Source organism: Oncorhynchus kisutch, linkage group LG23, assembly GCF_002021735.2.
Source record: "Oncorhynchus kisutch isolate 150728-3 linkage group LG23, Okis_V2, whole genome shotgun sequence".
Taxonomy (NCBI): domain Eukaryota; kingdom Metazoa; phylum Chordata; class Actinopteri; order Salmoniformes; family Salmonidae; genus Oncorhynchus; species Oncorhynchus kisutch.
In genome coordinates, this window is record NC_034196.2 from 16,543,188 (window position 1) to 16,568,435 (window position 25,248).

Here is a 25,248-nt window from a genome sequence, read left to right on the forward strand (position 1 = left end):
TAGATAGAGATATAAAGATAGAGAGAGAGAGAGAGATATAAAGATAGAGAGATATGTATATATATAGATAGAGATATAAAGATAGAGAGAGAGAGAGAGATATAAAGATAGAGAGAGAGATATAAAGAGAGAGATATAAAGATAGAGAGATATGTATATATATAGATAGAGATATAAAGATAGAGAGAGAGAGAGAGATATAAAGATAGAGAGATATGTATATATATAGATAGAGATATAAAGATAGAGAGATATGTATATATATAGATAGAGATATAAAGATAGAGAGAGAGAGAGATATATAAAGATAGAGAGAGAGAAAGATATAAAGAGAGAGAGAGATATATATATATATATATATATATATAGAGAGAGAGAGATATAAAGAGAGAGAGAGATATAAAGATAGAGAGAGAGAAATATATAAAGAGAGAGAGAGAGAGATATATATATATATATATATATGAGAGAGAGATATAAAGAGAGAGAGAGAGAGGGATAAAGAGAGAGAGATAGAGAGATATAAAGAGACAGAGAGAGAGAGATAGAGATATATATCTCTCTCATATATATATATGAGAGAGAGATATAAAGAGAGAGAGAGAGAGGGATAAAGAGAGAGAGATAAGAGATATAAAGATAGAGAGATATAAAGAGACAGAGAGAGAGAGATAGAGAGAGATAAAGATGGATAGAGAGAGACAAAGACAGATAGAGAGAGAGGGTAAATGGGCCTTTATCCTCAACGGCATGTGCTGTACCTTCTCTCTTCATTCCACAGGCCAGACACTTCTGGTAGCGGCAGTACTGGCAGCGGTTGCGCTGGCGCTTGTCGATCAGACAGTCCTTGTTGTCTCGGCAGGTGTAGGTCAGGTCCTTCCTCACTGTCCTCTTGAAGAAGCCTTTACAGCCCTCACAGCTGTACACTCCATAGTGTTTACCTGGGGACAAACAGGCCATCTTCACTGAGTTTAATTTTAAAAAGTACATAGAGTGGCCATGAACAGACATTTAACACACACTTCACACACACACACACACACACACACACACACACACACACACACACACACACACACACACACACACACACACACACACACACACACACACACACACACACACACACACACACACACACACACACACACACACACACACACACACACACACATATCCTCAATATCTTCAACTTGATTAGATACTGTTTGGCCAATAACAGAGGGGTGAAAATGGTGACTATAAGTGTACTGCACGTTACTATGTTCAGACATTGACACTTCTGTTCTGATGAACAGTGTTTCTGAAGATCATTGACCAAGCAGAGTTCTGTCTGATATTAACCATCTCCTTCACATCCTGTCTGATACAGTGCAGTGGCGTAACACTGAGTAACTTCCTATCTCTGATGATCTCTGTGTGTGTGGGTGTGTGTGTGTGTATATGTGTGTGGGAATATGTGAGTGGGAATATGTGTGTGTGTGTGAGCGTGTGTGTATAAGTACGTGTGTGTGTGTGTGTGTGTGTATATGTGTGTGTGTGTGCATGTGTGTATAAGTGCGCGCGTGTGTGTGTGTGTGTGTGTGTGTGTGTGTGTGTGTGTGTGTGTGTGTGTGTGTGTGTGTGTGTGTGTGTGTGTGTGTGTGTGTGTGTGTGTGTGTGTGTGTGTGAAATTGTGATGACCATGGTGGTGTGGCTGTCTCCACAGATGACATGTCAGAGGTTTGTGTGTGTTTGGGTATGTGTGTATATGTAACCTTAGGGCACCGACCTGACGAGCGGTCCCCGCAGATGGCACAGATGTGTTTGGTGAGGGAGAGGGGCATGCACCCTTGTGAGGGCTGGGCGGGCACCTTCATCACCCCGTTGAGACCCAGGGGGGGCTTGATGTCCTCCGAGCTGCTGACCGAGTTCATCGGGGAGTTCAGCTGGAACATCAACACACACAAACACAACCACAGACAGGTCACAACGCCACTCCGACCCCCTGACACTCAGAACGTCCGAAACATACGCACACTTCATCAGATTACAGAAATGGGAAACAGAAATGTGAGGAAATGTAGTTACTGAACGTCATCAACCAGCTCTGCTGATCAGCAAGAGAATGATGAATGTGAGCTCTGGTATAGGGAGAACAGAACTCCGTTTGAGTCCAACAGCAAACAGAAATGGCTATGGCTGAGTATGTATCCATGCAGATAAACTGACTGGGAGGTTTAATGCTAACTACAGCTGGGCAGTAGTTCCAGTAGCAGACTGCCTGGGTTTCAGATCTAAAAACCTGTCGCTGCTGGATCCTGCACCACTAACCCACAGGAGTGCTTTAATTCATGCCCCCCCCCCCCCCCCGACTGCTCAGAGCTAGCATAACTCTAATGCAAAATGTAGCAGTGCAGCAGAATAAAGAGCCAGTGTTTGTTTTAGCAAGAGAAAGTGCACTAAGTAAGAGCAGGAAAAAGTGCACTTAGCTCTGCTGCTGAAACAGCTCTGATAATGTTGATGTGAAAACCCCCTCTCACACCGTGTAGCCTCACAGGGAGCACTACGAGACACTAATCAGCACAACTCTGTTATCACTGGAATTCCTACAGTTACTCAGGGCTTTAGCTGAATTACCCCGCGACAGTAATGACTGGATAGCCAACCATTAGTACAGCAATGGAAACATGTCATTCTTAGAAGCCATGTATCTTTAAGGATGCTGTAAAACCATGATGCTAAAATTACCCAAATAAACCCCAGACGTACAAATAATTAACTCTAACTGAAAATGAAAGGAGCTGAATGTGCTAATTATTTTCATGGAAACATTCAAGAGCTCTAGAGATTCTACAGCCAACAAAAAAAGAGTAAAATAAAGTGTGTGGAAGTAATGATATTACTGTGGTATTACCAAGTGATGTACCAGTACATAGAGTGGCCATGAACAGACATTTAACACACACACACACACACACACACACACACACACACACACACACACACACACACACACACACACACACACACACACACACACACACATCCTCAATATCTTCAACTTGATTAGATACTGTTTGGCCAATAACAGAGGGGTGAAAATGGTGACTATAAGTGTACTGCACGTTACTATGTTCAGACATTGACACTTCTGTTCTGATGAACAGTGTTTCTGAAGATCATTGACCAAGCAGAGTTCTGTCTGATATTAACCATCTCCTTCACATCCTGTCTGATACAGTGCAGTGGCGTAACACTGAGTAACTTCCTATCTCTGATGCTGCTCACACCAGACACTTTCATTCCTGGTAGACCAGTGGAGGCTGGTGAGCGGAGGACGGCTCATAATAATGGCCGGAATGGAGTGAATGGAATGGGTTCAAACACCTGGTTGTGAAAACGACCAAAAGAAACCCCAAAAGTACAAATAATTAACTTTGGAAAAAATGAAAATGAAAGGGACTGAATGTGCAAATTATTTTCATGGTGATATTACCGTGGTATTACCAACAACACCATCCTCTCACAATGAACATCTCTCCTGGTGTTGAAATGAGTGTTGCAGTCTGCGGGGAGACTTGCTAGAGTGAGATACAGGGTGTACGGTGGGTCCTAGCTTGCTAGCCTATGTCTTAATTGAGTTACTGTGAGCTGTACGCTAACTCGGCAAATGCACAGACATTGTTTCTAGGGTGAGAGAGAACAAGATGACAAAAAAAAACATGTTGTATACAAGCCATAATGATGAAAATAACATGACACTACAGTCCAGCCTTTCTTCAGCTGTGTTTCTAAGACTCTGTCAGGGTACTTTAGTGTATTGCCCATGTTTACACATGAACTATACACAAAGACAAACATATCCCCTTTCACTCTGACATATGGAGTCCTCACCGCTCAAGGCCACACCCATGTAGACATGTGAACAGGCACTGTATTCTATCGGTTCTGTAAACAGGGCAGCCCCACACCAAGGACCAAATGAGGGACAGCAACTATCAAAGCCTCGACACACATACTGTTCACGTGTGTACACGCATCTACAAACACACATACTGTTCACGTGTGTACACGCATCTACAAACACACATACTGTTCACGTGTGTACACGCATCTACAAACACACATACTGTTCACGTGTGTACACGCATCTACAAACACACATACTGTTCACGTGTGTACACGCATCTACAAACACACATACTGTTCACGTGTGTACACGCATCTACAAACACACATACTGTTCACGTGTGTACACGCATCTACAAACACACATACTGTTCACGTGTGTACACGCATCTACAAACACACATACTGTTCACGTGTGTACACGCATCTACAAACACACATACTGTTCACGTGTGTACACGCATCTACAAACACACATACTGTTCACGTGTGTACACGCATCTACAAACACACATACTGTTCACGTGTGTACACGCATCTACAAACACACATACTGTTCACGTGTGTACACGCATCTACAAACACACATACTGTTCACGTGTGTACACGCATCTACAAACACACATACTGTTCACGTGTGTACACGCATCTACAAACACACATGCGTCTGATTGGACTGACTTCTTCCTAGGCAGAAAATGTGATTTATTTACTGGCTTATAGTGTATATTGCAGCAGACACTCAATGCTACAGAAATGGATATCATGTGTATTATTGAGCGTAAGCTACGAAGGCAATAGATTACATTGAAGACGTCATGTGTAGTGCCATCATTCAATTATACACTACATGTATACAGACTGGCAGTGTGTTCATATGGACTGTCAGACAAGAGCTGAGTGCCATATTTTCTCATGCAACATGCAACTGTGAGCACATCTGTGGTTTATAAACACACACACACACACACACACACACACACACACACACACACACACACACACACACACACACACACACACACACACACACAACCTACCTCATATCGTCTCTATCAACCCAATAGCTGTCTGACAGAAAATACTATTCCTCTCCAAATCTATTTTCAGTGAACCTGCAACTCAATCTGTCCAGGGTTACACTTCTCTCCATGCAGGGGTGGGCTGGGGGTCTCTTTCTCTAGTGCATTTCTCTCTTTCCCAGGGCAGTGCAGGGATGGTGGGGGGATTAAAGGTGGTCAGTCCTGGGTCTGGAAATAGAATACAACCCCCGTCCCAACAACAACAACCACCACCACCACCACCACCACCACCACCACCACACATACATGCAAACCCCACCAAGAGGGGGGAACTACCAGGCAAACTGTGTATGGAGTCTCCCATCACTGGGGAAAATCTCTTGATGATCCTCATTACTAGGGCTGGGAATTGCTAGGGACCTCACGATGCTATCACGATACGATACTATCACGATACAATACTATCACGATACGATACTATCACGATACTTAGATGCCAATGTGATATGTGTTGAGATTCCCACGGTTCTGTATGTACTGTGATTCGATACTAAGATTTTATTGCAATTTCTCACCGTATGTCTGCTGCAGAGAGACAAGAGAGAACATGATAAAAACGAGTTCTGATCAGTCATGGAAATAAAAGTGATGAAAACCAATGGGCTCCTTGTTTAAAAAGGAGATGGAGAACAAGCTATACTGGAGATTTGGTGCAGGTACAGCCAACTAGCTGTACAAAAATGATGTTGTGAAAACATTATTGTCACTAATCATGACCTCTTCTGGGTGTCTGATAAGGCAGCGACGATACCAGTATGGAGATACTTAATAGTATCGTGGCAATGAAACAAAATGGATGTAACCTTTTTTAGGAAAATCTCCCTAATGTTGGAAACAAACATCATTACGTTGTCATTCATTCTCAGGCAAACACTAGTGAAATGCCTATGGTTTTATGGAACATTTGCGAGGTTGCTGAATGCTCTCTTACTGTTAGAAAGGGACTGTTGAAAAGTTCAGATGATACCCTGTGTTTGAATCAGAACCTATACAGCCTGGTTCACTATGAGGGGACATAGACCCACAGACGAGAGGAGAGAAGAGTGGAGCTTGAGACGTGAGAAAGCACACTCAGCCAGTCCAGTCAGTGTCAGAAAGAAGGACACAGAGTCATGACTCAGAACACTGAGCAGAGAGAGGAGAGGGGGGAGTGAGGTGTGTTACTGCAGCATTTGGAGCTCTGTGGCCATAGCAGGTGTGTGTCATAGCGTACGGTGTGGCTATACTGCTGGCCCAGTAAATGCTCTAATGAATCAGCCTGTGTTATGTAATGGGTGGTAAGGGACATTGGGTCAGTGCCTTGAGCACAGCTGAGGTGTTAGTGTGCTCTAGACTGTTACATTCCACATGGAACTGATCTCTCTCTATCTCTCTCTCCCTCTCTCTCTCTCCCCCCCTCTCTCTCCCTCTCTCTCCCCCCCCCCCCCACCTCTCGCTCTCTCTCCCTCTCCCCCCCCTCTCGCTCTCTCTCCCTCCCTCCCTCCCCCCCTCTCTCTCCCTCCCTCTCTCTCTCCCTCCCCCCCTCTCTCTCCCTCCCTCTCTCCCTCCCTCTCCCTCCCTCTCCCTCCCTCCCTCCCTCCCCCCTCTCTCTCCCTCTCCCTCCCTCCCTCCCTCCCCCCCTCTCTCTCCCTCTCCCTCCCTCCCTCCCCCCCTCTCCCTCCCTCCCTCCCTCCCTCCCCTCCCCTCCCTCCCTCCCCCCCTCTCTCTCCCTCTCCCTCCCTCTCCCTCCCTCCCCCCCTCTCTCTCCCTCTCCTCCTCCCTCCCTCCCCCCCCCTCTCTCTCCCTCCTCCCTCCCTCCCTCCCTCCCCCCTCTCTCTCCCTCCCTCTCTCTCTCCCTCCCCCCCTCTCTCTCCCTCCCTCTCTCCCTCCCTCTCCCTCCCCCCCTCTCTCTCCTCCCCCCCTCTCTCCCTCCCTCTCTCCCTCCCTCTCCCTCCCTCTCCCTCCCTCCCCCCCTCTCTCTCCCTCTCCCTCCCTCCCTCCCCCCTCTCTCCCTCCCTCCCTCCCCCCTCTCTCTCCCTCCCTCCCTCTCCCTCCCTCTCCCTCTCCCTCTCCCTCTCTCTCTCTCTCTCTCTCTCTCTCTCTCTCTCTCTCTCTCTCCCTCTCCCTCCCTCCCTCCCTCCCTCCCTCCCCCTCCCTCTCTCTCTCCTCCCTCTCCCTCCCTCCCTCCCCCCCTCCCTCCCTCCCTCCCTCTGCCTCCCTCTCCCTCCCTCCCCCCTCTCTCTCCCTCCCTCTCTCTCTCCCTCCCTCCCTCCCTCCCTCCCCCCCTCTCTCTCCCTCCCTCCCTCCCCCCCCCCCCCTCTCTCTCTCCCTCCCTCCCCCCTCTCCCTCCCTCCCTCCCTCTCTCTCCCTCCCCTCATTTAAGTGGTTTCAACACCCCAATCAAATACACTATGTACACATGCCTCCACAGTGAAAATAACCCATTTACACAAATAGGATGACTCCTAACTACTAGAATGCTCACGAACCCCATCAAAAACCCTTTTGGCCAATTACAGTATATAACCAGTAATATGCTGTAATGACACTTACACACAATAGTAGAAAAGAATAGACAAGACAACCAGGGGAGACATTAGAGGCCCCTGCTTAAGGCTGGCTTAGTTCCTTTCACTGGGTCTGACCACAGACTTTTGCTCACAAAGATACATCAAAGGAATACATCAAATCCTCCTGCACCACTTCTCAATGCTCAGCCCCCAAGTGGAAATTCAGCATGTAACAGTTCAAGGGCACCTTTTATTGAGTAGAAGTTATGAGGCTTACATCATTTTTTCATAACACCAACCATTATAAATGTTGGACACACAACTTTAATAAGTGCAGAAAGCCATTGCCAGGAACAAAATATTCAATTTGAATCCTTTATTTTCTTTCCACTGGAAATCTGTATTCCTCACTGAAGTAAGACTTGCTAGTGAGCGATCAACTGTTTGAAGTTTGGTATTAATACCTTTTCTAATTTGCAAGGCTCAAACTCCAAATCAAAAGGTGGCCAAAGCTGATGTGTCTGTTTCTGCAAAGCTGAGGAAGAGGACACTGGATACAAATAGAGACAAATCTCAGTCTGACAGGCAACAACTCTTAACCAACAACCTGTAGGGAACAGTCAGATCTAACCTTATGATAACCCCAATACAACCTGTGACCTCTGACCTCATTTCCTGTTGAAAACAACAAACAACCTTATCATCACATACAACCTGGACTCTTTCTCTCCAACAATAATAAGTGTGTCAGTAATCTTTGTGGTCAGCAGGATCATCAACATCTAGTCTTGACAAGCTATCGACAGATATGAGGGTAGGGTTCCACACAGGAGGGGCGTTCCTCTCTAACCTCTCCTGAGGCATTTAAGGACTGCTAACATTAATTCACCCTTTGGGATCAATTACCACCGTGTCACAACTCAGAAGGACACCTGTCCGACACACACACACGCACGCACGCACACTAACATACACACACACACTATACTTGTGATGTATACTGCTACGATGAATATGATAGTGCCCGTGTTTTTTCAGAGCGTTCCAGATGTCAAAACGCTGCAGTATATCGGCGTAATGTTGTTATGAGAATGTAGTGGAGGGAGCATTGTAACACGGACTAGAGAATAGACATGCAGGCCCGCTGCTGGTGTCTCACCTCAGTGTGGCAGTATCAGATGTGTGTTAGTCAGGCTTGTTATCATAGGAGACATGGCCTCCTCCTGTGGGTAGGCACCATACAACGTACTGCTGACTGAGCAGCTTTCCCAATGCTGCTACAGACTCACACTTTTCTCACACCACTCCCTCTCTCTAATTCTCCCTCTATTTTCCTTCCTGCCTCCATCTCTTACTTTCTCTCTGCCCCCCTCTTTCTCTCTCTCTCCCTCCCTCTCTATCTCTCTTCTCTCCCTCCCTCTCTCCACTCTTTCCCTCTCGCTCTGCCTCAATTCAAAGGGCTTTATTGGCATGGGAAACATATGTTTACATAGCCAAAGCAAGTGAAATAGATAATAAACAAAGGTGAAATAAACCATCATAAAATTAACAGTAAACATTACACTCACAAAAATGTGTATCTCACAGTATTTTCAGGTCTCTCCAGAGATGTTAAATCGGGTTCAAGTGCAGGCTCTGGCTGGGCCACTCAAGGACATTCAGAGACTTGTCCCGAAGTCACTCCTGCATTGTCTTGGCTGTGTGCTTAGGGTTGTTTCCTATTGGAAGGTGAACCTTCGCCCCAGTCTGAGGTACTGAGTGCTTACTAGTCTCCCAGTCCCTGCAGCTGAGAAACATACCCAGAGCATGATGCTGCCACCACCATGTTTCACCTTTGGGATGGTGCCAGGTTTCTCCAGATGTGACGCCTGGCATTCAGGTCAAAGAGTTCAATCTTGGTTTAATTAGACCAGAGAATGTTGTTTCTCATGGTCTGGGAGTCTTAAGGTAACCTTTTCGCAAACTCTAAGCGGGCTGTCATGTGCCTTTTACTGAAGAGTGGCTTCCATCTGGCTACTCTAACATAAAGGCCTGATTGGTGGTGCTTCAGAGATGGTTGTCCTTCTGGAAGTTTCTCCCATCTCCATAGAGGAACTCTAGAGCTCTGTCAGAGTGACCATCGGGTGCTTTGTCACCTCCCTCACCAAGGCCCTTCTCCCCCGATTGCTCAGTTTGGCCGGGCGGCCAACTCTAGAAAGAGTATTGGTGGTTAATGCGTTTGAGCCAATCACTTGTGTTGTGACATGGTAGGGGGGTATACAGAAGATAACACTATTTCATATAAGTCCATATTACGGCAAGAACAGCTCAAATATTGCAAAGAGAAACAACAGTCCATCATTACTTTAAGACATGAAGGTCAGTCAATATAGAAAATGTCAAGAGGTTTGAAATTTTCTTCAAGTGCATTCACAAAAACCACCAAGCGCAATGATGAAACTGGCTCTCATGAGGATCGCCACAGGAAAGGAAGACCCAGAGTTACCTCTGCAGCAGAGGATAAGTTCATTGGAGTTACCAGCCTCGGAAATTGCAGCCCAAATAAATGCTTCACAGAGTTCAATTAACAGACACATCTCAACATCAACTGTTCATAGGAGACTGTGTGAATCAGGCCTTCATGGTAGAATTGCTGCAAAGAAACAACAAGTAAAGGACACCAATAAGAAGAAGAGACTTGCGTGGGCCAAGAAACACAAGCAATGGACATTAGACGGTGGAAATGTGTCCTTTGGTCTGGAGTCCAAATTGGAGATTATTGGTTCTAACCGCCGTGTCTTTGTGAGATGTGGTGTGGGTGAACGGATTATCTCTGCATGTGTATTTCCCACCATAAAGCATGGAGGGTTGTGGTGTTATGGTGTGGGAGTGCATTGCTGGTGACACTGTCTGATTTATTTAGAATTCAAGGCACACTTAACCAGAATGGCTACCACAGCATTCTGCAGTGATACGCCATCCCACCTGGTTTGGGTCTATCATTTGTTTTTCAACAGGACAATGACCCAACACACCTCCAGGCTGTGTAAGGACTTTTACCAAGAAGGGGAGATTTGGAGTGCTGCATCAGATGACCTGGCCTCCACAATCCCCCGACCTCAACCAAATTGAGATGGTTTGGGATGAGTCAAACCGCAGAGTGAAGGAAAAGCAGCCAACAAGTGCTCAGCATATGTGGGAACTCCTTCAAGACTGTTGGAAAAGCATTCCAGGTGAAGCTGGTTGAGAGAATGCCAAGATTGTGCAACGCTGTCATCAAGGCAAAGGGTGGCTATTTGAAGAAACTCAAATATAAAATATATTTAGATTTGTTTCACACTTTTTTGGTGACTACATGTTTCCATATGTGTTACTTCAGAGTTTCTACAATGTAGAACATAGTCCAAATAAAGAAAAACCCATGAATGAGTAGGTGTTCTAAAACTTTGACCGGAAGTGTACATCTGCCTCACCAGGCACCCATATTGGTAGGATGTGTGTATAGACATCCTAGTGCTAAGATGTCCTATCTGGATGACTTATGCACTGGGTTTGAACAGGCTACAGACAGTAACATAGCTGTATTTATCTTGGGTGATTTTAGAATAAATTGGAAGGATCATATTTTAACTCATTTTAACAAAATGAATGAGATGTGCCGAGAGCTGTGGTTTGAAACAAATGGTTAATGACACTACCAGATCATCAACTAAGTTGGCTCATCATTCAGACACATGATTTGATCTGATCTTCTGTAATATACCATTGCAATGCTTAAAAGCAAGATCAATGCCAGTGGGCTGGACAGACCATAATATTGTGACCATAACCATGATCACCAAGGTTCCAAATAAACCCCCAAGGATTGTGGTCAAGATACATTTTAAAACATTTAATCATGAGCTATTTCTAAATGATTTGGCTGCTGTACCCTGGGAGCTGATTTATCTAGAGGATGATTTAAATCACGCTACAGAATGTTTTATTGATTTGCTCACTGAGGAAATGGACCATCATGCACCAGTAAGAAAGAGGACAGTTGGGGCTCGTCCATCTCCATGGATTGATGATGAACTGCAGCCTTATCTAAACTAGAAATTGATGAAGAGAATTATGGAACACTCCATAATTAGGCAGTTAAATTAAATCGTAAGAAAAAAAACATATTTTACGAAAATGCTTTTATTGATTGTTAAAATGATTCTGAAAAGGTATGGAATACAGTGAAGGGCTTACTTTCTATTTCATCATACCCATCTAGTGTGGAGATTGATGGGAGAACAATAACAAAACCAGCTGATATTGCCAATCATTTTGCTGTTTTTTGTTTTTACAAAGAAAATTTATTTACTGAGCAATAATGTAAACACCCATTCTTCCAAACAAGCTATTGCCCAATGGAATGATGATCATATTATGAGCAAAACAACATGCTCTTTTAGTCTACAAATGGTGTCAGTAGAGGTGTTAAACCTATTGAAGTCATTACCCAATGGTAAATCTACAGGTTATGATCTTATGGACAATTTTTTACTTCGCTATGCTGCTCCCCAGGTAGCAGCTCCACTGAAATACATATTTAATTGGTCACTGAAAAAGGGGACGTTTGCAAATGTATGGAAGCATGTTAAACTGTGTTCTATCCTGAAAGACAGCAAAGAGCCCATTACTCCTGCCAATAGTCGACCAATTAGTCTACTCCCTTCACTCAGTAAGATATTGGAGAGTATTGTGAGTCGACAAATATGGGAGTACATGGAAAAGAATGATCTGATTACAGTCAATCAGCATGATTATCGCAAAATCCATTCCACTACCACTGCATTGGTGGACATGACTGACCATTGGCTCAATGCATTTGATTTAGTGGATCATGAAATCATTTCGACAAAATGAACGCATTATGGGTTTAAGAAGGTAACATTGAATTGGGTACAGTCATATCTAACTGACAGGAAACAGTCATCCTATATCAATGGGTAATTTTCTTCCCCTCATGCTTTAAACTGTGGAATACTGCAGGGCAGCTGCCTTGGGCAACTTCTTTACTCAATATTTACCAACAAGCTTCCTTATGCTTTATCTGAAACTCAAGCTAATATATTTACAGATGATACTACAATTTATACAGCCAGACAATCAGTTCAAGCACTACAAGTAGGATCTAGGAAATATCAGGGAGTGGGTTTGCTGGAACAAACTTGTTTTGAACACCAAGAAAACCAAAGGTTTTTGGTCTGTTAAACCAGGAAAAGGCAAACACATCATGGGATACAATTAAGTATGGGGGAGTACAAATTGAGGAAGTGGCAGAAACCAAACTACTAGGAGTGCAGCTTGACAACTGCTTATCATGGTCGTCTCAAATAAATAATCTATGTAAAAACAATATTTTTAACAGCATGCTAGATCAGAAGGATAGCTAAATATTTACTGGGAAAGATTCTTAAGCAAATAACCCAAGCATTGGGAGTCAGGTGAACTACTGTTCTGTGGTCTGGGGACATGCTTCAGCAAGTTAAATTAGGAGGCTGCAGATTGAACAGAACAGAGCAGCAAGGATTGTTTTAAGGTGGAGGTATGGTTCTTCTGCTGTAGTCAATCTCAATGCTCTTGGTTGGTCATCAATCAACAAGATAATAGAAAAAAACATGCTTATTTTATTTCATAATGTACACCATTTAAAACGGCCAAACTCTATTCACAACAGTATTCAGTTGGTAAGAGACAGACATTCAGTAAATACTAGGAATAGATTGTCCATCTGTATCTAGACAGAAAAAATAAATAGGCAAAGGAACATTTCGATTAAGAGCAACTAAGAAATTGAATCATTTATCTGAGCAAACCAAAAACCTTACAATATATAAATTCCAACAATACTTCAGAACCATTTAAATATAATAAATAAGAAGGTTGTGTGGACTAAGGAATCAATCTGTTTTTAGACTGTTTGAGTATTTATCTGGTCAATATGTCAGTTGTCACACCCTGACCGTAGATTGCTTTGTATGTTTCTCTTTTTAGTTTGGTCAGGGTGTGATGTGGGTGGGTAGTCTATGTTTTCTATGTTTGTATTTCTATGTGTTTGGCCTGGTATGGTTCCCAATCAGAGGCAGCTGTCAATCGTTGTCTCTGATTGAGAACCACACTTAGGCAGCCTGGTTTCGTCCTTGAGTTGTGGGTAGTTGTTTTCTGTTTTGTGTGTATCACCTGACAGAACTGTTTCGTTCTTGTTATTCCTCGTTGTTATTTTGTTTAGTGTTCAGTTTTGATTAAATTTACAACATGAACACTTACCATGCTGCGTTTTGGTCTACTCCTTCTTCTACCAACGAAAACTGTTACAAGAGTATTATGTCTGTTTGTAGCAGTGTGTTATATGTGAAAATGTGATCGTATTATAAATTGTATTTGACTGTTTAATGACTCTTGGAAGATTAGTTCAAATGAGGACAAAAAGAGATCCTAATCAAATAAAATGTCTCCCTCTCCCTCTTTCTGCCTCTCTCTCCATCTTTATCTGCCTGCCTCTTTCCCTCGCTCTTTCTGCCTCTCTCTCTCTGCCTGCCTCTCTCTCTCTGCCTGCCTCTCTTTCCATCTCTCTCTGCCTGCCTCTCTCTCCATCTCTCTGCCTGCCTCTCTCTCTCTTTCTGTCCTCACTCTCTCTGCCTGCCTCTCTCTCTCTTTCCGCCTCACTCTATCTGCCTGCCTCTCTTTCTCTACCTCCCTCTCTCTCTCTCCCTGCCTCTCTCTCCCTCCGCATCTCTCTCTTTCCGGATCTCTCTCTCTCTTTCTCTGCATGCCTCTCTCTCTGCCTTACCCTCTCTTTATCTGCTTCTGCCTGCCTCGCTCTCCTTCTCTCTCTGCCTGCCTCTCTCTCTCTCCGTCTCTCCATCTCTCTCTCTCCCTTGCCCTCTCTGCCTGCCTTTCTCTCTCTGCCTGCCTTTCCCTCTCTGCCTGCCATTCTCTCTCTCTCTGATCACACGATGTTCACAACCCTATCATCAGTCAATGATTAGCTAATATAAACATAATAATAACATATTGGCAACCAACCCAGGCGCTTATTTATAACATATTTACGGCATAATAATCAACCAAATGATACTTCAATCACAAAATAATTTAAATCTTAATCATGAACCAATAAATAACAGCATAATCTTGAATAACAATCAAATAATAAACCACATAATAGCGACATTATGAAGCGACGTGTTTATTTCTTGGACCTGCTTGTTAGATATGATAAACCAAAGCCCAGTCCCTGACAATCACTGACTGATGAGAAAATGATATGAGGGAGAGAGCTAGAGTCAGATGCAGTTGACACTGACTGGTTTCACATTTCCAAACTAAAGAGCCTGGTTAACCGTTCAGCATAGAAGTCACATATGATGAACATATGCCAATTTCCAAGGGCCTTCAGGCTTGCAGAACAAAATGGCCTCCAACTTCACTGGAACAATTTACAAGGTCAGGAGGATAATTGGGAGTTGTGCGATGGAATTAAATTGGTCCGGAGCAGACAATACTTTCCACAAGGTCAATCTGAGAACTGTACTGTAGGCATCAAGGGAAATATGGATGGAATGATCTTGTGCCAGTGTCATATTGAATTAGCATCAAACCAACGCTTCTACAAAGCGATGAATTACTGTCATGACAACTCACAAAGGAATCCGGTGCTATTCAGTGTTTCCTCAGCTAATGCAATAACAAGTCATGTGTTTGAAATAACTGCTAATCCTAGAATGAAATTAAACCAATAAAGTTGAATTGATGAACAGTCCTCTGATGATTCAGTTGGTCCCTCAGTTCAATTTATCATTGCTTCTATATTTGTGATACACCACCTGGATTCGGTCCAACGTAGCAACATTTGAAATTGTGTTTTTTAAATATTTTTTTACATTGGATAAAAGTAGAGACTCCAAGCTAGAAAATGGTAGAACATACACTGCAGTTGAGGAAAAATGGGAAAGCAATTCTGCTTTGAAAGTTGATAAACTTGTAACCCACATTTGAGAAAATGCCCTGTGAATGTTTTGGTACACCTATTGGAGAGCTCTTCTTTGTCTACGCCCATTCAGCATCGTTCACACCCTCTTAAGCCACCGATCTCTTTAGGGATTCACAGTGTAGTAAACAACCAAAGATTGAAAGTAGGAGTAAAAAGTTGTAGTAAAAATATACTTTATCTAGTCCTCGGCCTATATCCTAATCTGACTTTGGTGCAGGTCATGTTGTTCTTCGCATTACAGTCTCTGGTAAACACACACTATATCAAATCAAATCAATGTTTATTTGCCACATGCACAGGATACAGAAGGTGTACATGATACAGTGAAATGGTTACTTTCAGTTTGGAATATTTTCTTTAGACATGTAGCTAGCTAGATAAACAATGAACCATAATAAATGTAAATGTAATGCTGTTTTCAAAACAACTGGGATCTCGGAAATCTCAGACTTTCGAGCGGGTCAAAACAACTGGGAACTCTGAAAAAAAAAGGAGCTCCGAATGGTCATCCAACTTGGAAATCGTACTCGGGAACTCGGGCATCTTTCTAGAGCTCAGACCTTCGACCTGAAGATCACTGACGTCCTGATTTGACCTCGTATTTTTCAGATTTTCCAGTAGTTTTGAACGCGGCAATACTACCATGCATTAATCTGCAGGTAGCTAAAGCTAACCAACTAGATTAAATGTTAGCTAGCTAGCTAACATTATGCTAGCTAACAGTAAGCTTTAACTTGCAATGAAAACAACTTTCTGGCAAAATTAGAAACGTACAATATCTGAAAATGTAGCTAGACTCTTACCCGTATACATGCATGAACGCTTCTCCCTCTCTGTCATGGATGCCATGGTTGCCCTTAGTTTGAAGATGTAATCCGGAGACAGGTGTTTTATACAACAGCCTTCTGTGTGTTATCTTTTTGGACTGTCTGCATTTGGCAATCATCTCTCTGCTTGTATTTGTATCTGCCAAGGCAGCAGCTACTCTTCCACACGGTCCAGCAAAATTAAGGCAGTTTATACAATTTAAAAAAACATTACAATACTTTCACAGACCGTGTGCCCTCAGGCCCCTACTCCACCACTACCACATATATACAGTACAAAATCCATGTGTACGTGTGTGTATAGTGCGTTGTAACATCTTCATCAGAAGATGCTGCAACATCTGGTTCAATTAAAATGCTTTTACCTAAATCAGGGTTTTCCTCATTATCTGATTCATTTTCAGAGTCAAAGAGAGTCAGTATGGCACAATCCTCCTCCAGAAAGTAGTCCATCACAACTTTTTCACACTGTGCTTTGTCGATTAACTTCAGGATAGCAATGTTGAGAGCTGTAGCAAACTTTTCAGTTCATGATATCTTAAAAAAAAGCTGCAGTAGACATGATTATACATACATACTGAGCAGCTCATGTTATAGAAGCACGCTACATAGCAGACCAATCTGAACTCATCTCACGGCATGTCCAGCCCATCCATTATCTCAGCCAATCATGGGTAGCGGGATGGTTCTTGTTTTTTTAGGTGGCTAAACCAACTAGGCTTGTAATTTAACAATTGTATTCGTATTTACATACGGCATACACGTTTGTTATTAAGGCACATGAAAGCTCACATGTTCCAGACGGCATTTCTGCAACAAAAAATACTTATTTTTGTTAAAAATAAAAATAAACTTTCAAATGCCTCTCCTAGGAAGTAGTGATGTGCAACATAAGCCTAGTTTCTTGAAATGGGTCAAATGTTTTCCTCCATCGACTGTAGAGATACTATGTATGACTAAACAACATTTTCAGGGTTAAAAACCCTAGTCTGGACTAGGGCTGTTATGGTGACTGTATTACTGCCACACCAGCGTACACGAGTCATGACCGCAGTCAAATTCCACATGACCGTTTAGTCACGGTAATTAGGCTGTTCCAAAACTGTGCTCTGATGCTGCTGATGGTCATTAGTAGCCCACCAACTTGTGAACTGCCAGTCACTAATGGCCTGGTACTCAGTGATCTATTGTCCCTCTAATCACTCTGACATCAATGCAAAAGCATGTTGCGCAACCTTTCTATAGGCTAAGCAATTTCGTGAGAAAAGTTTTGATGGCCTCTATTTAAAAGAGGATGATCCCATCAGCTTTCTATGGGCTAGGACTACTAATATAGGACTACTAAAAGTATGTGGACACCCCTTCAAATTTTGTGGATTTGGCTATTTCAGCCACACCTGTTGCTGACATGTGTATACAAACAAGCACACAGCCAGGAGTCAACTAGGAGACTAGGATACAGGGGTCAACTAGGAGACTAGGATACAGGAGTCAACTAGGAGACTAGGATACAGGAGTTAACTAGGAGACTAGGATTCAGGAGTCAACTAGGAGACTAGGATACAGGAGTTAACTAGTGGACTAGGATACAGGAGTCAACTTAAAGACTAGGATACAGGGGTTAACTAGGAGACTAGGATACAGGAGTCAACTAGGGGACTAGGATACAGGAGTCAACTAGGAGACTAGGATACAGGTGTCAACTAGGAGACTAGGATACAGGAGTCAACTAGGAGACTAGGATTCAGGAGTCTACTAGGAGACTAGGATACAGGAGTCAACTAGGAGACTAGGATACAGGAGTCAACTAAGAGACTAGGATACAGGAGTCAAGCTCTGGCTTTGTCTCAGACTGTTTCATACAGGATCTAATGAAGAACATGTCTGTTTTTATTATTTCACATTCACAATTGAGCCTGGGGTTTGTGGGAAGAGAGAAAACAACAAGTCAAGCAGCAAATCGAGCTTCCAACAGATTGTTTTCAGCAGCGATGTGTCTAAACTAGGGCTGTGGCAGTCATTACATTTTGTCAGACGTTTATTGTCATGCAAATAACATTTAGCATCTCCTGGCTTTCACCCTAGTCTACAAGCCGCTGGTGCAGACCATTGGAACATATACGTTTTAAAAAGCCTCATAAATCCATTAAATATAGCCTACACCATCACAATAAAGCCATTATTTATTTTAGACAAGTCTAAAGAAACATGATATGAAGAAAATGTAGTCTATTTCAGAATAACAGAATAGCACACTCTGAGTTGTCCTTATGTTAGGTCCTGATCTGGCTACGTCAAATGGCTGTGGGCTAAACTAGTTCATTTTGCAGATGAAATGTGCTTAGAATTCCATAGCATTATTTTATAGTATGAAGAATACAATTGAACATAGCTGAGTAAAATAGAAAGGATATGTTCTCCAAACGATTTCTGAAGGAGTGTGTAATGGCTCTCGTTGGCAGAATGAGTAGACCAAGGCGAAGCATGGAAAGTGTTCATGATTTTCTTTATTTTTAAAAACACTCAAACAAAATAACCAATGTGAAAGCGCACAGTTCTGTCAGGTACAGACACAAAACAGAAAACAAGATCCCACAAAACCCAAAAGGAAAATGACAACTTATATATGATCCCCAATCAGAGACAACGATAGACAGCTGCCTCTGATTGGGAAACACACATGGCCAAAAACCCGAGTCACACCCTGACCTAACCAAACACAGAGAATAATAAGGATCTCTAAGGTCAGGGCGTGACAGAGTGCACATTCACATTCTGTGTTGAGCGATTAACAAAGAATCAGGTCCTCCTGTATGCTTCATTTAGAGTAATTTATGCAACCTCAGGTGTGATACAAACTTTAGGCTTTATGTTTTGATTTTTAATTCATTGTAAGGCTGCATGATGCGACTCTAATGATGATTTGAAAAAAGTTGCATGAAAGGCATGAGCTCTGCTCTGTTTCTTCACACGTCATCACACGTCTCTCATTCACAATTTGACATCCACTTGATAATATTCTCACCCATCAGACTATTCTTCATTTAATCTGCTCTTTACATATAGCCTATGGGTGGAATTATTTTTGATTTAAAATGCACTCGAATAGCGAATGGAGGTTATGTGCGGTTATGTTTTTAATGTGCAATCATAGGCAGCACACCCATAAGGATAGAGGAAGCTAAACTTTCCCTAATGTAAATTAAATAGCCAGAATTATATATCTTAATTTGCTTACTCCTGTCTATATAGGGATACATGAAATCATTTTTAAAAGGCTACTAAGGCATCATTTGGCCACAGAGGATCATTAGCTCCTTTAGTAATAATACGTTGTTTTGATCTTATTGTACAGTCGAAAGGAAAAACAGTGGGCAGATTATTGCTGAGTTGCGACTGTGTTTTCTGAGAGGCCAAGCCAGGCATATCGCAATATTTCAAAATACATTTGTGGGAAAACAGTTTGGAAAGCAAATGGTTATTGCTGTAAAGAGAAGACAATGAAAAGACGATGAAAAGACAAATTCTCAACTTAATTGAGCGAACAACAGTGTAGCCTATCTTATTGGCACCACTGGAGAGCATCGGAAATGTGCACTGCACATATTCACTATTTATCATTGTTGGTTGGGTCAGTGCTACTTAAAAGTTAGTTTTTTGTACAATAATTTCCTCCTCCAGTTTAGATGGATGTCAAACTGTATGTGTCTTCCGTTCTTGTAGGTCTAGTATATGGACATTGTAGTTTTTATTGATCTGTTTGTCAGTGTCAGCAGAGTAGGCTACCGTTATTTGGCGTATTAAAAAAGATTCTGCTAATGTCTACAGTCGTATAAAGTGTAGTAGATTTGCATGAAAGGCCATGTTTTCCCCATACAAAGAAAGAAGGACCGTAGCTGATGTAGCCCAGGCCTACTCTACGCTATACGCGCTCAGTCATGCATTGAACAGTAGTTTTTTGCAAACAGTGATTGAGTTATATTATTAGCCTAAATTATGACTATCCAATCTACTCATCATCACATTAGAAATAGTAGGCCGTCTTACGTATGTCTGCAAATGCGATGATGCATGGATTGCTTTATTATGTAGGTGCATTTTTATGGTGAAAAGGATCTTGTCCAAACTTGAAACTCACACACAGCCTATGTTTACTATGTTTTAAAGTGGATTCAGAATTGAGCAAAAAATATAGCAGCACGAGAAAGCTGGGATCCTCTTTTAATTAAATAGTGGCCAGTCAAAACAACAAAAAAATCACATGTGATTGCACAATGACTGGGCTTATAAAAACATGTTTCACTAGGCTCTGTAGGCTATGTGCTCTGTAGACTATGTGCTCTGTAGGCTATATTCTCTGTGGGCCATGTGCTCTGTAGGCTGTGCTCTGTAGGCTATCTGCTCTGTAGACTATGTGCTCTGTAGGCTATCTGCTCTGTAGACTATCTGCTCTGTAGACTATGTGCTCTGTAGGCTATCTGCTCTGTAAGCTATCTTCTCTGTGGGCCATGTGCTCTGTAGACTATGTGCGTTGTAGGCCATGTGCTCTGTAGGCTATCTGCTCTGTAGGCTATCTGCTCTGTAGGCTATGTGCTCTGTAGGCTATGTGCTCTCTCACCTGTTCCTAGGCCTATAGGCTATGTTTGGAGTTATTTGGCAACTTTAGTTGTAATACAAACCTTATCAAAACATATAGGTCTATGGGCTAGGCTACATAATGTGTGCGACTATGATTTGGAAAAGTAAAAAAATTAAAAATAAAACAGCATGTGCTGTTCCTTGCCTTACTGCACAAGCTGGGCATCATTCACAAGTGATAATACATCATTCACAAGTGACAGGCTAATATTGTCACCCATCAGACTATTCTTAATTTAATCTGGTCTTTACATATACTAAATAATATATGTGTTAAATTTGATTTGATTTAGAATGGACCATTATCATGCACCTGTTGGAACAGGGGCAGGACAACAAATACATGTCATATATCCACTTAAATAGCGAATGGAGGACACTTTTCCCACAGTTCATTTTCCTGCCAGCCAGGTAGGCTATACTCCTGTTGTAAAGAGAAGCAATGTGATTAATATTAGGAAAGTAGAGAAATAAATACACTAAATGTCCTAAAGTATGTGGACACCTGCTCGTTGAACATCTCATTCTAAAATCATGGGCAGTAATATGGAGTTGGTCCCCCCTTTTTTCCTTTAACAGCCTCCACTCTTCTGGGAAGGCTTTCCACTAGATGTTGGAACATTGCTGCAGGGACTTGGTTCAATTCAGCCACAAGCATTAGTGTGTTTGGCCACTGATGTTGGGCGATTAGGCCTGGCTCACAGTTGGCAAATCATCCCAAAGGTGTTCGATGGGGTTGAGGTCAGGCCTCTGTGCAAGCCATTCAAGTTCTTGCACACCAATCTCGGCAAACTATTTCTGTATGGACCTCGCTTTGTGCACGGGGGAATTGTCATGCTGAAACAGGAAAGGGCCTTCCCCAAACTGTTACCACAAAGTTAGAAGCACAGAATCGTCTAAAATGTCACTGTATGCTGTAGCCTTAAGATTTCCCTTCAATGGAACTAAGGGGTCTAGTCCGAACCATGAACAACAGCCCCAGACCATTATTCCTCAGCCACCAAACTTTACAGTATGGCAATGTGCATTGGGGCAGGTAGCATTGTCCTGGCATCCGCCAAACCCAGATTTGTCTGTCGGACTGCCAGATGAAGAAGCTTGATTCATCACTCCAGAGAACGCGTTTCCACTGCTCCAGAGTCCAATGGCAGCGAGCTTTACACCACTCCAGCCAACACTTGGAATATCGCATAGTGATTTTAGCCTTGTGAGGCTGCATGGAATCTCATTTCATGAAGCTCCCAACAAACAGTTATTGTGCTGATGTTGCTTCCATAGGCAGTTGGAATTCAGTAGTGAATGTAGCACCCGAGCACAGACAAATTTGATGTGTAATGTGCTTCAACATTCGGCTGTCCCGTTCTGTGAGCTTGTCTGGCCTAACACTTCGCGGCTGAGCCGTTGTTGCTTAGACGTTTCCACTTCACAATAACAACACTAACAGTTGACCAGGGAATCTCTATCAGGGCAGAAATTTTATGAACTCACTTGTTGGAAAGGTGGCATCCTATGACGGTCCCACATTGTAAGTCAATGAGCTCTTCAGGAAGGCCATTCTACTATTCTACTATGGAGATTGCCCCCCTAGTTGACTCCTGTATCCTAGTCTCCTAGTTAACTCCTGTATCCTAGTCTCCTAGTTGACTCCGGTATCCTAGTCCCCTAGTTAACTCCTGTATCCTAGTCTCCTAGTTAACTCCTGTATCCTAGTCTCCTAGTTGACTCCGGTATCCTAGTCTCCTAGTTGACTCCTGTATCCTAGTCTCCTAGTTGACTCCTGTATCCTAGTCTATTCCACCCACTCCTAGTTACAGACCACAGTTCTTTAAATTTGGTCTGGTTGAATGGTTTTTAAGAGCAGCTTCTATATGTTTATTTTAGGTACATATAACCATTCACTTTAAGAACCATTTAAGGTATGTGGAGTAGTGTATGTGTGTGTTGTGGGTGCTGTAGTGGCTCATTTTGAGTTTGCTGTGTGTGTGTGTGTGTGTGTGCGTGTGCGTGTGCGTGCGTAGGGTCAGACTGTCTTTGCCGTTTTAAGTTGTAAAGACCATACCACCAGATGCAAATGAAGCCCTCAGCGGCCTTATGGGTAGGTTTAAAATAAATGTGTTGCCCCCCGAGGCATTTCAGTTAGAGGGGCCTCGGGGGCCAGTGTGTGAAATCAAACCCCGGTGTTGTGGTTTCTTTCCCTCAGAGTAGCCTCCCTCAAACACAGCTGGCCTTCACTGAGGCACATATGGACACAGGAGGTAGACGCATTATCATGCATGTACACTGAATCTGGTTTAGGGGTTCAACTCAATCCCTGTGACTCTGCAACTCTGGACCAGGTATGAGCTCAAGTAATTGGGTAAGATATTTGTCTGGATAAGGACTGCATGTAAACTACATACGTAGATGCCATTACCCTGTAAGTGCATGGCGAGAAGCAGAACAGCTCAGGTAATTGCTACCTAGAGATGACTTTGGGTAAAAACATATTGGCCTGCCCATTTGGTGTGATTGACGTAGCATGCGTGATGGTAACTGCTCTCCTGGGACTCTCCACATGGCTCCATTGTGTGCCCATTAGGACCATGTCCCCATGATGTCATAGAGTGTGGCTGGTGCCTACACCAGCTCTCATCAAAGACCAGCACAGTGGAGTGGAGCTTTATTACTCCCACACAGGAAGGGGCTGCAGTCCACTCTGCTCTCCCCCACTCCATATATACTATATTATAGCAGTGTGTTTTTCCCCAGTCTCCTAGCGACCCTTACCTAAACAAGATGTACCAAAACGGGTGCATGACATCACCGCAGGCACATTTATACGTTATAAAGAGCATTCTATTTCTTGTAAAACATTTACACCTTTTTTGCATTAGTATGGCCTCAGCTCCAGAAACACACACAACAGGCTTTGTGTTAAGAGTTGTGGGCCTGTACGTCCCAGTCTTTTTGTCGTGGAACATTGGAGGTTGGACAGATAGAAACAGGAGTATTTGATTCTCCAAATGAAACGGAAAAGCACTCGGTATCTGCCACTGGTTTCAGCTCTAACTGAGGACAGAGGATGCCTTTCCGCAGAAATGACAGCCAGACAGCATTGTCTATTGTCATTGGAAGTGTAAAATGAGTTCCAGTCCTGGGTAATCTGTGGTGGCTGTGATAGAGTGATGGCTGGAGCGTCAGAGACCCAAACTCAGAACAGGACTGGACAATTTCTCACGGGCAAGACTGTGGTCTTTTGCTCCCCCCAACCTACCTCCCCAAGAAATGTCTCCCAGAACATTCTAGAAAGAGGGTATAATTCCAGAAAAGACTGTAATAATAGAGAAAAAACACTGAAAGAAAGAAAGACATGGAGAGAAAGAAAGAAAGAAAGAAAGAAAAGGTATCAGTTTCGCCTAAGAGAGGAATGTTCTGCCTTGGAACAATGCAGACGATATTTTAATCTTAAACCATATGCGGTGCAAAAAGCCAGCTCACTGAATTAATGTCAGTCTGAGCACAGACATACCAACCTTGGTGTCGCTAAAAAAGACAAAATAAGACCTCAGCTGGAGGTCCAAAGCCACAGTCAGCCACTAAGTTTGCCTTGGTTCTGGTTCTGATCTGCGAGTTGGACTGACTGATAAATGTAAGATGTGGCTAGTCTTAACGACGGGCTGATCTTCTACATGTGGTTTGATGGCTAGAATACAAGATGGTTGACAACAACAAAAAAAGCAGTTAATGTCCTTTCCCATGACACGTCCCTCTGGGCACTGTATGTATGAATATGAATGTGTGTGTGAGGTAGGGAAGTCTCTAAATTGTGTGCACGTGAGCCTGTGTTTGTGTGTGTCCAGTGTACTGTATGTGTGTGTGGGAGGTCATTGCAGGTGGGGTATCTTGTTACGGATCCTGGGAGGTTAAATACAAGAGGGCACAGAGAGTGGCAAACTCGTTCCGCCCGACCACTCCTGAAAACCGCCAGTCAGCCGAGTGGTAAGAGCATGAGGCATCTGCCGTCTGACTCAAATCACCTTCTATCAGAGAAGCTGTGCCTCGTGACCGCAGGGCCACACCACCTTTAACCCTCCAACAGCCCTCTCTAACTAACTGTAGACACTCACCACCTACCAGTCATCTCACTAATCTCTCTGTAACCAACTGTAGCCACCACCCTTACCAGTCAGCCACCACCCTCTCTAGTCAGCCAGCTACTAGTCAGATCCAACCCTCACCAATTACCACCTTCCACCCTCACCACCTACCAGCCACTGTCCCTCTACCCAAGATTTTCCAGTTGTAAGTTTCATTGAGTTCATCTCTGACTGAAAGAG

The 25,248-nt window shown here is 43.1% G+C and overlaps 1 protein-coding gene across 8 annotated transcripts in view; it reads right to left on the bottom strand.

Moving 5' to 3' along the window:
* Positions 1-25,248, bottom strand: part of LOC109868319 (retinoic acid receptor RXR-alpha-A) — a 164,151-nt gene that overhangs the window by 41,381 nt on the left and 97,522 nt on the right. For 5 of the 8 annotated variants that reach the window (XM_031802642.1, XM_031802640.1, XM_031802638.1 and 2 more), the window contains exons 4-5: positions 1,772-1,937; positions 762-941 (exon numbers count right to left, since the gene is read on the bottom strand). In XM_031802642.1, coding sequence (XP_031658502.1) covers positions 762-941; positions 1,772-1,937 — 346 coding nt within the window. The remainder of the gene's footprint in view (positions 1-761; positions 942-1,771; positions 1,938-25,248) is intronic. The other 3 variants (XM_031802639.1, XM_031802643.1, XM_031802641.1) reach the window with 1 other exon arrangement.